The 13,992-nt window shown below is 38.0% G+C and overlaps 1 protein-coding gene across 5 annotated transcripts; it reads right to left on the bottom strand.

Annotated features, from left to right (window-relative positions):
- Positions 1-553: 553 nt before the first annotated feature.
- Pcl (polycomb protein Pcl) lies at positions 554-13,333 on the bottom strand. 5 transcript variants are annotated; one of them, XM_012373292.2, is made up of 11 exons: positions 12,298-13,333; positions 11,685-11,827; positions 11,402-11,602; positions 11,088-11,279; positions 10,788-10,960; positions 10,480-10,675; positions 10,147-10,388; positions 9,860-10,069; positions 9,190-9,409; positions 8,729-8,918; positions 554-8,536 (listed from the first exon to the last, which is right to left on the bottom strand). In XM_012373292.2, exons 2-11 carry the CDS (start codon positions 11,811-11,813, stop codon positions 7,995-7,997), a joined length of 2,295 nt encoding a protein of 764 aa, XP_012228715.1. In that variant the 5' UTR covers positions 11,814-11,827; positions 12,298-13,333; the 3' UTR covers positions 554-7,994. The 5 variants fall into 5 exon arrangements, with proteins under 5 accessions (XP_012228715.1, XP_012228711.1, XP_012228713.1 ...); XM_012373288.2 differs by having other exon boundaries at positions 554-8,918; XM_012373290.2 differs by having other exon boundaries at positions 554-8,918; positions 12,808-13,333.
- Between the last annotated feature and the right edge of the window lie 659 nt (positions 13,334-13,992).

The following is a 13,992-nucleotide window of genomic DNA, read 5'->3' as shown; positions in this document are numbered from 1 at the left end:
ATAATTTGCTATTATTTGATACTTTCGTAATCAATATCGATAGCATTTAATAAAAATTATCGCTCGTTCATGATACATATTTGGTATTCGCTTCAATATTAATTTTTTTATTATGTACCACATGGTCCCACAATTCATTGCTATATATAATTCTAACTTAATAATCGTCATGATTAATGCAATTATCGAAAGTGAGAAATTTTACTAGTTAATAATTTCGAATATTTAGTTTTTGACACACTTTCATAGCGTACTGTCATGGGTTTTTTAAAAAAACTACTTCATTATGTTAGAATCATGTACAACCGGGAGCCGCTTTATCATCACTGATTTCCGAGTCTATCCTTCTCTAGCCATAAATAATTTGTAACGCTTGTTATATAATTGCAATCGACATATGAATATGCTATAAACTGAATTTTTTCCATCATTTTTAATCGCAAATAATCACTTTTATATTTTCTGCCATTATTTATTAATTTATTTAAAGTGCAAGTTTCGCGCGTGTTTTATTTACATCGTCATAAATAATGTAATCAATTCTCTGTCTTCGTACTTTGAAAAATGGAGCTTTTATTGCTGTTCATAATTCATATGTCTGAAATTTATTTAACTATACGAATACTCATAAGGTGGGATATCAATAGCTGTCGTTAAGTCTACGCGTGTCATTTATTATTCTCTCTTTACAGCAGCGGTTTCGTGATCATCGGTCATCGATCTCGATGATCTTTCATTCTTCTCACTTTTACTTTTTTTTTTTTTTGTACGTGGATCTCCGCGTGCGCATCACTCGAGTCGATGAAACAGATGAAGTATGAAAATGAAGAGTGAAGGAGTTTATGGATCAGTCTCTTTACACAAGCTGAGTAAAACAACAATGAACACGGAGAGCACGGTTCTCCAACAGGCAAGCACCGTCGTGCCAAGTGACAACGATCGAAAACTAAACATGAATTCCGTGGCTTGGCGCAACAACGACGGGCAGCGTGCTGTCAGTGACAGCTCGAGAAAAAAAAATCAGAATTGTAGTTCTTAAGGTAATCTTAAGTAAAATTATTTATATGCATATACGATATGTTCCAAAATCGTCGTCACTGCCGTCACTTGTGCACCTCTGTCGTCAATTTAGATTCGAACTTTTCGCAATGAGAATAACAACGGACAAGATAAATAATTTTCGTGTTTAAAAAGGGCCTTCGCTCTGAAGACTTAAAATTGTGAAGGCGATAGATTAAAATATATTTGTTGAGGAAAGTCGATTCTAAATTGCTCGGGGAAAAACCCGCTTGATAATCGAGTGGCGATAATTCTGGAATACATTCCGTATATATATATCTATATATATATATATATTATATATATATATATATATACTATAAACATAAAAATGCTTCAGCTGTTTCCCTTTCATTCCCTTCCAATTTCCTTGTTACGATACTAATTATTATAATTACAAAAGGAGAAACGAAACTACATCATGTTATGCAATGTGTGATACATTCATCGTGAAGAATGAAAGGATCACCTGAGAAGTGTTGCTTCTCGTTAACTGAAATTTCAACAAATATGCTATTTGGTTTCGCGTTGCACAACACGGTGCAGTCACTGTTAATGCTCGTCAAACGATTCGCTCTGGCAGTTCATTTTTTCGAAGAAGCCTACGAGAAGGCCATCACGGGGCGATTGATGGTTTATGTACAATGCGAAGTATGTCGGAAGCTTTCTTCGTGATATGATTCATCGATTAATGATGCAAAACGATGCCAATTTGCAAACAGCTTCCGTTCTAATGATAAACGATTGGAAGGAAATGGCAAAGGTATCGGCAACAGCAACGATCGCAATATTCATACAAGCGCAGGCGGTGTATATACAGAGTCCACTATTGAATTAACATTAAAAATGGAAATGTTATGCAGAAACATAAATTCAGAGATCTGCGGAGATAAGTGATTCTATCACACAATTTTGGCGAAACGATTTAACGTTTCTCTCTCTCTCTCTCACGCACACACACACACACACACACACTCTCTCTCTCTTTCTCTGTCGCGCGCGCGCCGAAATCTTGGGGATTTCGCGGGACAAACGAGCGTCTTCGCGTGTTCGAAGAAAAAACGAAGAAATCGATGTCGCGGGATAAGTAATCAAATACTGAAAATCCGGGGCAGACGCCTTTATCTTATTTGGTTTCCGGTGTCTCGCCTTTGCCATGAGTTTTTTTTTATTATTACCCAAACGATTTATCGCTCGCTTCGCTCTCTTTTCAAAGTTTATCGCGCATGCAAGTATACACGTACAAATGCACCACGTTCGCTACATGAAACACACACACACACTTCGCTACTTCGCCTATTTTTCCTGCACGTTACAGTCATTCCTCTCCGCACGAAGATTACAGAATCGATTTCGGCTCGGCGATCCACTTTCTCGCCCGTCAAGGCTGCTTTTCAAATCTACTAGCTGCAATCGCACAATCGAGTCTTATTACTAAAGTAAACTCTACGAAATTTGGACTGCGAGCGGTGGGTTCTTCATTCTCAAATAATAGACTTCCAACAACTTGGTTGGCACGAAAAAACGCACTGTCGATCGATCGTTCGTTGTGATCATACGCACAAAATGACGAACACCTCACAAAAGTGACGCTTACATTAGAAATATTGTCGAAAGTACATATTTAAGGATAAAATTTATTACGAACACGTTGCTGGTACGGAAACTTGTAACGTGACCATTCACCGCTTACGCCGGACAATCTTATCGCCGTCAGAAACGATCGGCACTCTTTTCTCTCTCTCTCTCTCTCTTTCGCCCAATCGTTCCGGATGAACAAAAGTGTCAATGTCACACTTTCGATCGCGGCAAATAAACGGCGTTTCAATGCGCAACAAATGACGGCGTTCTGTATTCGGGTAACCAGCACTCGAATTAATACATCATATAAAATATCGATGAAAATTAAAAACTAATCGACTGTTTCGCACATATAAAATCAACCCAGGCACCATTAACTCGTAAGTCTGTAAAGTAACATTTTTCTCCCCCCTTTTTTTTTTTCGTTTGCGTGAAATCTCACTCACTCGATTTGGTCAATTACGGCGCGGAATTAAATAAATCGCAATTTCTTAATTCACAATACGAAATAAATTCCAAATATATGTGGCCAACACTTGCCCTTACTTTACAAATGGTCTCGTTAAATAGCCCGACTGATCGCAGAATACTTTAATTCAACAACGTAGAATATTTCTAAATTTACGAATAACAGTTTGTTAATTTAATTGTGCATTGACTAAAGTGCTTCTCTCTCTCTCTCGCGCGCGCGCGCGCAAGCATTTCGAAAATTTTTATTTTAGATCGGGGGGGAGGGGGGCTCCGACCCTCGATTGCTAGAGGACTAAAAAGAGGACTTAATTATCACATAAATCTCGTGCGAATGAAATAACTCCTAAAACGCTCAATTACGGATTTTCCGCCGCAATTGACGCCGCGGCAGAGAAGCGCACCGTGTGTGCTTTGAGAAGTCGGGATTTCTACGTCTCATTGAAATCTCATGCGAAGAACACTGAACACGTCGCCGAGAACGATGACCCGCCCGGACGACGGACGATCCGCTCTGGAAGTAACACGCCGAGCTTCCCTCGAGCTCTTTTTATCGCACGCTCTGTAATCGCCATACAAACGGTATATAACGTACATAACTATGCGTTATTCTGGAAAGTTGTAGGATATTTATATATTAAAAAAGGGAGAAAGAGTGTGTGGGAGGAGGGGAGGGGGGAGGGGGAGGAAAGGGGGACGTGGGGGATAATATATACACACACACGAGATACTGGCAGTATTAACTTTTTCGCCTCCTCACGATGTCACTCGCCGCGCGCGTGTTCCGCCCCGATTAAGACGCCGCACGGACGCACACCGCTTGACCGTGCGTGTGAAATCAGCGCGATTAAACGCGCACGGTCGGATATAAATTTCATTGCGATAATTAAACTAAGACATCTTTCACGGCTCACTATCGCCGGCGATTAGAATTTGTGCTAATCGGCACGAGTTCGTCCCCCCTAATGGCTCGCAACGGTTTCTTTCTTTCTTTTTTTCTTTTTCTTTTTATCAACCACTAATGGAGATCCGAACGGCTGGATCCCGACGATATACGCAAATTGTCTTTCCAGACACGTGGAAATCATATGTAAATTGTCGTACAAAAACGCTGCGAAATTGTAAAGTTGACGATGCTTGGAACGTGGCCGATCGAATCATTGTGACGCACCGTTTCTAGGCGCGGCGCGCAACGTTCGCAAGGTGTTCTTCGCTTATTATATTTAAGCATACGATCAAAGGAAACAAACGGCAACGGATCATCGACGGAATTACAATTACATTGTTTTAATATCGCTAAAGCAAGGGAGATGGCGGAGAAGAGTCGAAGTCGAGTGCAATTCTATTTCAAATGTGGTTTCGTTTGACATTTCGGTTGCCGTACAATTAAGAGGGAACTTCCATTCACGCTGTAAAGTATTTTTGTGCCGTTAGGAATCTTTCGTATAAAAAACACTCCATCCCGATAAAATATCAATGTACGTTTCTATCTTTCCTCTTTCAAAATTTTCATAAGGTTTCACTTCTTCCGCGCCATCTCTTACATCGATCGCGGAAAAAACGCGAGTTGATACTATCATTCACTTTCATGAAACTTGTTTCGGAGATACGTGTGCATAAAACAGTTCGTTGAAATTTCGTCGCAAATTAGCAACGTGTCTCCGCGAAAATCCTGTGCTCGAGCCTTCCAACGGCATTCGCGTAATGGAATAACGATAAACATGAATCGAATTTCACTTAAGCGTTCTTATATCATAGCGCACGTTGTCCGTATAACTTAGAAGTTTGGCAGTGTCCATTTCTTGTCTTCGTCCAATATTACCCTACGTATCACTCTAGAGAAAGAGATGTCTATAGAGTGTGCTGTGGTATGAATCGAAAATGATGTTTCTAAAATCGATTACGATTACATGGAGTGGAAATTCTTTAAATAATGTTAATAAACAACGCAATACTTACAAACGATAATGAGAAATATTTGTATACAGAACACAATTTATATGCTTACATATGATTTGTCATAGCCGAAACACATGAAAGAATCATCAAATTTACTGTTGTATAAACGGTACAAAAATCGCTTGTCTAAAATTTAAAAGAAAAGTCCGTAAGTTCTTGACACTCGGTTGTTTATCTTAAGTTTCTATAACAAAAAGGCAATTTGTAAAAGACCTCTCATCTCATACCACAGTGGCCTCAGATTGCTTGAGCCTCTTTCAATAATCAAAGTACAAAAAGTGGTATTGCATTTTTTTCAACAGTTCAAATAAATAACGGAAATGAGCACTTTATTTTATAATGTAATGTTGATTCAAGCGTGAGTCGTTGTGTCGCTGTAAGACATTGGAAAACTCGCATGAAACTAAATAAAACGATATTTAAATAATTCGATAAAGATTAATTACTCCGAACACATGAATGCATCTCTAAAGTGATTAAAATTATGTATACATTCATAAGCTTATGAATAAAATTTCGGACAAAGTTTTCTCACTAATAAAAAATAAATAAGATACATATTCGTAGATCATGCCAGTTTTCCGTTAAAAGAATGCGTTTAGCTTCCCGTGAATGACGAATGAACATGTGTACGTGAAACGCGAAACGAAATTCAATCGCAAAAGCGAATTTTGTCAATTTCTTTATAGATAAATCGAATACTCTTCAAATTGAATGCTTGAGTTGACGTTTCTAATAAGCTCTTTTGATTTGAGACTCTAATAATAGTTACAAATGCAATGTCTATATTATATCGCTTATAGTTGCTTTAGATATTTTCTGATTAGTAAGTTATGACCATAGATTCTGTGCAGTCTGAGGTACAAAATGTTTCTTACGCAATAATCCCAGCAGGGTCCAGAGTTGTATAAAATAATCTGTATCAAAAATTATTGTAAGAGAATTTGTGACACTGTTACATTTTACTGACTACCGTCTTTTTTTTTCTCTCTAAACTGTGCTACATGATTGTTTAGATACAAATCTATATATATGTACAATTGCAATTACCTTCTAGCTATTTAATGCACAAAGATCGTTTCTTTTTTTTTTTTTTACAGTGCGTAAACTACACGAGAATGAGCTCACATGTGTGTGCTTGATAACACAGTTTTGTGTAATCCAAATTTACGATGTTACTTTTGCACAGATAACTTGGCCAATTACTTACACGTCCAGTGCACGATTCGTTCAATTTCAAATAGTATGAAACAGATTTGCCGTTTTTCCTTAGTCTTGTATAATAATGAGCAATGCTGAGTCTGCACCTTCATCGTCTCAAGTACACCGTTTTTAACTCTGTTAAACCCGAGATCCCACTGACTGGTGGTTTGCCATGACTTGTGGACTTGCCAGCCATGGGTGCTTACGTATATTCGATTCGCGAATTCGCAAGCAACGAGCTACAACAAGTCGCACAGCGCGTGACTTTGAAATGACTTGTTGTAGACTTGCCAAAACTCGGCAAAATTCAGCCGCGGAATCCCAGCTTACGAAAGTTTGCATTCTAATATTTTAGAACAGAGATGGGAATCAATTGCAACTTTCGACTCGATCGACGCCCACCAACACATATAATAACATATATCATTGTGTCATTTTAATACATTTAAAGTTATTAAAGGTATAAAAATAATGATAATAAATTGAGCTTATTTTTCTTTTAAATATTGATCTGTGATTTTTATTTAGGAAAAAAAAAATAAATGAAATGTAGTTGAAGACAATGAAGTTGCAGAAACCAAATACTATGTCTACGAGTGTATTGAAAAATAATCTTTGTCGCATAATCTGCTTTGTTTTACTCTTTGCTGCTAACCACTAACGTTCGCTAGTATGTTAGTTTAAGTGAGAGGAACAACTGTGTCTATTTCAATTCACTTTTTGTTGTTATGCTCAGTTGGTCTACCCCTGGCACTCAGGGAGATGGAATTGGACAATTATCATGTATGTAAAGCACACGGAATTTTCTTTCTTCCGCAACTTACATTGTTAACCCATCTGCGCGTCTCTCTACTATGCTACACTATATACAAATGATAAGCAATACATCTGATTGTTCTTGCAAATGTCTCTTAAACAAGCATCGCTACGCATTCGTTTTAAAATAAATGTCTGATACATAATCATTGGCAGCATGTGCATCGAGAAATAAGATGAAATACTTTTTTTGTAGATAAAAATAGATAAATATAATAAAAGATTGTCCTTCAATATAATTTAATATAATATTAAATATTAAATATTAAATTATGTTAAAGGACAATCTTTTATTATATTTATCTATTTTTATCTATAAAAAAAGTATTCCATCTTATTTGTCGATGCATATGCTGCATTTAATATTAATATTTAAGTTAATTATAATTATATAAAATATTATATAATTATATACAATATATAATTATATATAATTATAGACAATATTATATAATTAATTATAATTAACATATTTATAATTTAACATTATTGATTATATAAAATATTAAATTATAATTTATAATCATATATATGATCATCGTCCATGTAAGTTATTATCTAATTTGATCTAAAATAAACGGCAATGTAAAATCATTGATTTAATAACAAAGTCTATTGATCTATTGATCATAACGAAAGTATTCGCGTGATTCAGATTCAATGAAACTTAATGTACATTTACAAGAACATTCACATATTCTACGCCGATAAATACATACATTTTTATGAAATGTACGTAACAAGTGGCAGTGCATGTAACGCAAAACAATCGATCACAATCATTTTGCTATAAAACACCGAGAATCGATTACAAGGTGTCGGCGGCTGATCGCGCCACCTTACACCTACTGTCAACTTAAAATTTGTATACGACTGCGATATATTCATCGTAAGCTGATTATTTACCGTTAAGTATTGAGTCCCTCCCATTCGATGAGGTATTGTGTCTGACCGTTCGGCCCTATCCTCTTCGCTTTGATGACAAACTTTTCACCGGCAGCTATTCTATTAGCTGCGCCGAAGTAAATATTCACTGATGACTTCAGATCATCCAGGGATATGTCGGGCGCACTTTGCTTCACAGGCGAACACTTTGGAGATGAAGGCATGCTGCTCTTTCTTTGCGATTGCGGATCGGGAGGAGATACTTTATCATTATTCTGCCGCTGTCTCAACCTCCTACCATTTAAGGCATAATCCACACAATTTCCAATTTGACTACTTGCACTGCTCGAGGCACCATTAAACGAACTTCTTAAATTCCTGACGAATTCACTTTTAACTTCGTTATTGCGTGCCGGTAGAATGGCCGCCGTCTTGCTGGCGGTATGCTGAAATTGTTGCTGTATCTGCTGTTGCGGTGGACGTCCGCGTCCGCGATGTTGCCTCCTGCGCTTTACCTGTCCGTTTCTGTCCACGATAATATCCTTCTCCGATAGCTGCCTCTTGGCTGGACGCACCACCGGCGGTTGCGAAATCACAGGCGTTAGTGGCAGAGGCAAGGTAATAGGACACTGATTGTAAGGTAACGGCGTGCTCGAATTCGCTTGATTAAGACCGCAAGGCGTACCCACCAAATCGCTAAACGGATTGTTCTTCCCTTCAAAATCTTTCGGCGGTGGAATAAAAGAATCAAGAGTACCTCTGGAACTGGTCTCATCTCCGCTTGTGTCCGCGGGTGTCGAAAGTGGCATAGGATGCATCAGATCCACGGAGCTAGGCACAGACAGCTCCGACATGCCTGACGTTGCAGCTGGTGGCGTCGGTGGTCCAGAAACGGAAGTTGGTGGCGTGGGAGGCAAATCGGACGCTTCTGAACTTCGCGACTTGCTCTGTATTAAAAAGAGAAAATAATTATTAACAATGCATTCCACGCTGTGAGAAGCAACGCGATAGCCAATCAATTCTTTTTAGTTTTTTTCGGAAATGATAAATGACGGAAAATTGTCATATCTTATCATATATTAGGTTGATTCATAAACGAGTTTCGTTTTCTAAAAACACATTATATATTGTTATCTGCAGTGGAAATTATTTTCGAATTAACTCGATATCTTTATACATGAATCTAATCCTTACATATACATGTAATCTTATTTCTACCTTGGCAATGGCGTTTTTCAGCAGTTTTCTCGCTTTTCTGTATCTTGCTTCTCGAACTCCCTGCGATTTTCCCATAGCATTATCTCCACTCTTCTCCCTCTTCTTGTGTTTACGTAACATTCTTTCTCGTGAACTACCTAACACCATTAGACGACGTCTTCTCTGTAAACTCAACTTAGGAAATGGGAATGATTTCTTTACAAAACCGCCGCCGCTATATCTGCAAGAAATTTAATAAAAGATTCATTAAAATGTAGAATAACATCTGTCTATGAAATGTCGCGCATACATAATGAAATTAACACGTTGAATGCCGTGCCGATGATTGACACTGTAACTTTCAGCTGCGCTGCGCCGGTCATCTATGACCGATGCTACCAGACTCAAAAATACATAAAATTCTAAACAATAACATTTGTAATTCTGTAAATATAATATCAAAGTAGTGGTTTAAAATAACGAGTGCACATATAAATATGTAAATACTTTTATTTCTAATTTAATAAACTTAAATAGAATTACATATACTGATGTATGTAGGATCGAAGCATGGCATTTCACTCCGGCGTAGACGGAGAGTCGAGCGCATTAGGTCTGGCATTCAACGTGTTAAAATTAAAATTTTTATTATTGTTAAAAAAAAAATAATTTTTAGACCGCAAATAACTACCTTTCTCGTAAAGACTGTGTGGACTGACTGGGTGGACTTGGACTTGGACACGAGCTCTGTTCTGCTTCCGAATTTTGATAAAGTGTACCTCGCATGACCAGATCTGAAGGGTTCACAGGAATTTCTACATTCTCAGCTACTCTTTGCCTCAATGCGATCAATTGTTTTGTATTTTCCGGGAAACTCACAGGACTGAAATGATCAAGTTTTCTATATTGCACAAACATAAATACATGTATGCTGTAAACCTGTAATCGTGTATTTAATAATAATTATGATGTATTAACCCTGTTTGTGGAGGAAGATACTGCAGTCTTTTATTAGCACCCCAACATCTACGCAAGACTGAATCATCGATTTCACCCGATGCTGGAAGATTAACGACCGGACACGGCGGTGGCAGTCTGACACGGAGGCCCCATATTGTAGTGCGCTTCTTTATTTCCCTACCGCACTTGAACCTGTTTCTATTATTTGTCAACATTGCCAATATTGTTACTCTGCGTACTTGAGCACTAACGTCCCTAATCTGAAATTGTACGAGATTGTAGCACCAACATCATCAAATACTGTGATTAAAATATTATATCTCACTGTTTCACAGATTGCTGAAGACTTACCCGTGGTGGAAGCTGCAAGGTGTGCCAATTATCATTTGCATAAGGTATAATAACAGTGTCCAAGTCGTAATACTTTTTTGCATTATAAACAGTCAGATTGTACAACATCAGGTGCACCAGATCTACCCACTTCATTTCCAAACGTCGAACAAATTCCTTCCCATAATTGCACATTGAACAAACAAACACATAAAACCTATAAGAATCATGAATAATTAATTAATAATAGTACATACAGAAAATAATATATACATTCATATATAATTAAATTTCAATATAATTTTTATCCCTTTTATATTTGTACTTACCTATCACCACTGTATAAGGGGTGAGTTAAGCATCTGATGCACTTCTCGTGAAACCATTGCTTACAACGAGCACATTGCAACATTTGTGCATACCATTCGCCATTAAGTCCACAATAACAATAAATTTGTTCGGCATTCACTCTGTGATGTGCATCCCAGCTTAACATATCAGGCTGAAATGATAACAGATATTTGTTACTTTTGTTTTTAAATTCTATAATTTAGAATACATTGTTTTTTATAAAATGTCACACAATTATCGTCCAGATTAACAATAAATATTTTATCTTTATATCTTACATCATATGGCAACTTTTTCATGTCATCTGGTGGTGGTGGAGGTTGGTCCCTACCGCTGCAAACTTTTCTGATATTTGCTTTAACCATAGAAGTTTTTGGCTCACCAAATTGACGCAAACGCATCTTGCTATCTGTGCATCTTTTGCACATCCAGTGAGTATTTACACCTGGCTCTTGTTTTGGTATTTGAGGCTGCAAATGTATATTTTTTTTTTTATTAACTTTGCTTGTTACCAAGTAATTTTTTTTACAAAAGATTTCTGTTCACAAACAAATTTATTTCTGCAATCTCAAATAAATAGATTTATATATACCTCATGACACATTTGATGATAACCACGACCACACTTGTCGCATACAATAATGTCATCGTCAGTCTTAGGCTGAGATATTTTGCAAAGGACACACATAACATCCGAGTCTGGCATAGCTAACTTTGTCAACTCTTTAAACGAGGACCAGGAAGATGTGCCGTCCATAAAATTGACAAGACATCTTTCCCTTGCCAAGTCCACCTATGTAAATAATTTTCATATTGCTATACCATCAACTTTAAAAATCCAAATTTTCTAATAAAAAGTAGAAATTTATTTATACCTCGACAATTGTACCAAGGTAAAATTTGCCATCTTGATGTTGAAGAACATCATCTCCATGGGAAAAGCCAACACGCTGTTCCCTTGTGGTGCTATCGGGCGCTGCCAGATTTTCCTCAGGTTCTGACATTTTCTACCCTGTTTCTAGATCACAAATGGTGTAGTATAAATTTTGTGTTTTATTTATAGTAAAAAAAACTCTCTCTCTCTCTCTCTCTCTCTCTCTCTTAAAACTAATCAAACTTTTAAGCACTCAAAATTCACCCAAACTAAATATCAATATAAATATATCAACAAAGAAAGGAAGAAAGAGGTTATTTTAAATATAAGTCTTATATACAATTTTCTGTAAAATATATATCAATTTCTATTGTGTATTAAAAATTTTTTAAATATAGACATAAATGCAGTACGTGAAAAAAGTCATTGTTGAACGTATCTTGATTTTATAAAAATTAATATTTATGTTGCTGTTATTATACGCTAATCTATGTAATTAATTTTATATGCATATAATATTATTAAAATTGTACATAAATATTAAAATTATCGAAAATATTTTATCGAAATTATGATCTAAAAACTTATTTCGGAAAAAATTAATAGCAACATACAATTCAGTCCAGGACATCACCATCTGATCACCATCGACGCTCAAGAAACATTTGAACGAGTTTCTTCGTCTCGGAAAGTGCGAGATAAATCGAAAATCGTCATGCCGTTCGTCGCCACCTGCCACGGTGAAAAACGTTACGCGAGTCGACGCACGGAAACGCGGTCGCGGTCTAGGAAAACGATCGCGACCATATGATCGGCATCTCATTAAAAAACAGTCCGGCGCATTCACTCTCACCGTCGAAGGAGAGAGCGCCGTGATGCTGCCCGGAGTCGATCGCGTGATGCGATATTCACGAATGCATCGTCAAGATCCTCATTCGACGAATCGAGGAATGTCAACAAATTCATTCTCGCAAGACTCATGGATCCTTGCGCGACAAACGAGCCTAATAGCGTTAACCCAATCAATCGAGGACGGCGCAGACAGGGCGGAAAATAAGGACGAGAAGAGAAAGAAAGAGACGGAGAGAGAGACCGTCAACCCCGGGATGATCGGCTTCTGGTACCGGGGCGGTGCTCGCGGAACACGGTGGTGATGTTTCTGGACACAAGGACGAAGCTGCGCGTTCTGCTGGTCGCTGCGCGTCGTAAATAAACTTTCATCCGGCCCGGCGCGCCGCGGCATGGCCCGGGTTGTGGGCGCGCTCGTCGTACCTCAGCGTCTTGGCCGTGGAATCACGCGCTGCTACGTGCGGGCCTCATTCTCCAACTCTGGTCAGCCATTTACACAACTATGGGGGCCCCGCCACGGTCGGCTCGCTCTCGCTCTCGGCGCACTCGCGGCGACAACGGCGGCAAAAGCCTAGCTTCACGGGCTCCGAACGGCGACACGTCGACACGCGCGCTACCGCGCCGATCACGACGACACCCCGGGCACCCTCGTAGGCCGGGCCGCACGATCACCACACGTCCTCAGTTATCAGCATCACCGCGGTGAACTTGGCGCACGTTCATTGTGTCCTATGGAAATTCGAACGAATACGGTCCGCCATGTTCGGGGAAACACTTGCTAGGGCCACTACGGGGATCAAGCGCGCCATCGCGAGGCGACACTGCGCAGAGCGTAGGGATGTATCGAGAGAGCGAAGAGCCCTTTCGGCAACATCAATCCAATTTTTTTATTCATTTTTTTATGGAACAGCTGCATTAAATTTTTTTCTTTAAAAACAATTTTTTATATAATATTATGTTTGCGAGAAAACGACGAATCTCACACTGATTTACGCGGCACACGAAACTGATGATATTCTCACGCAAAGTTCAACAGACGGCTGAATTCTAATTTTATAAGTCACAAGTATCATAAGTTTCGCGGACAGAATCAAAAGAGCACGAAGTAAACAATCCAAATTTTATCTACGAGTGACAGATAATTTTCTAGGTTGTATGTTACAATAATCAATTGCATTAGAAATTATATTTGGTTTGGAACATGGCCCTTGAGTCAAAATAGCCGGAGGTGATTATCATTTGGGCCTCCTATTATGCTATAGACATAACATAAACAATCAATATTTCTATCGTTTAATCGTATAAACTAGCATAACAAATACGAGCGATCGAAATTATTATTTAAAAACTTATAATCTTTGCTAATTACATTACTTTTATAAAGTGCAAACATCTCAAACATTAGAGTAGTATTACATTTTCCATAACAATGCTTATGAATAAAAATTCTCAGTTGTATT

The sequence above is a fragment of the Linepithema humile genome, chromosome 5 (genome assembly GCF_040581485.1).
Source record: "Linepithema humile isolate Giens D197 chromosome 5, Lhum_UNIL_v1.0, whole genome shotgun sequence".
Taxonomy (NCBI): domain Eukaryota; kingdom Metazoa; phylum Arthropoda; class Insecta; order Hymenoptera; family Formicidae; genus Linepithema; species Linepithema humile.
This window is presented reverse-complemented; position numbering and strand designations above follow the sequence as displayed.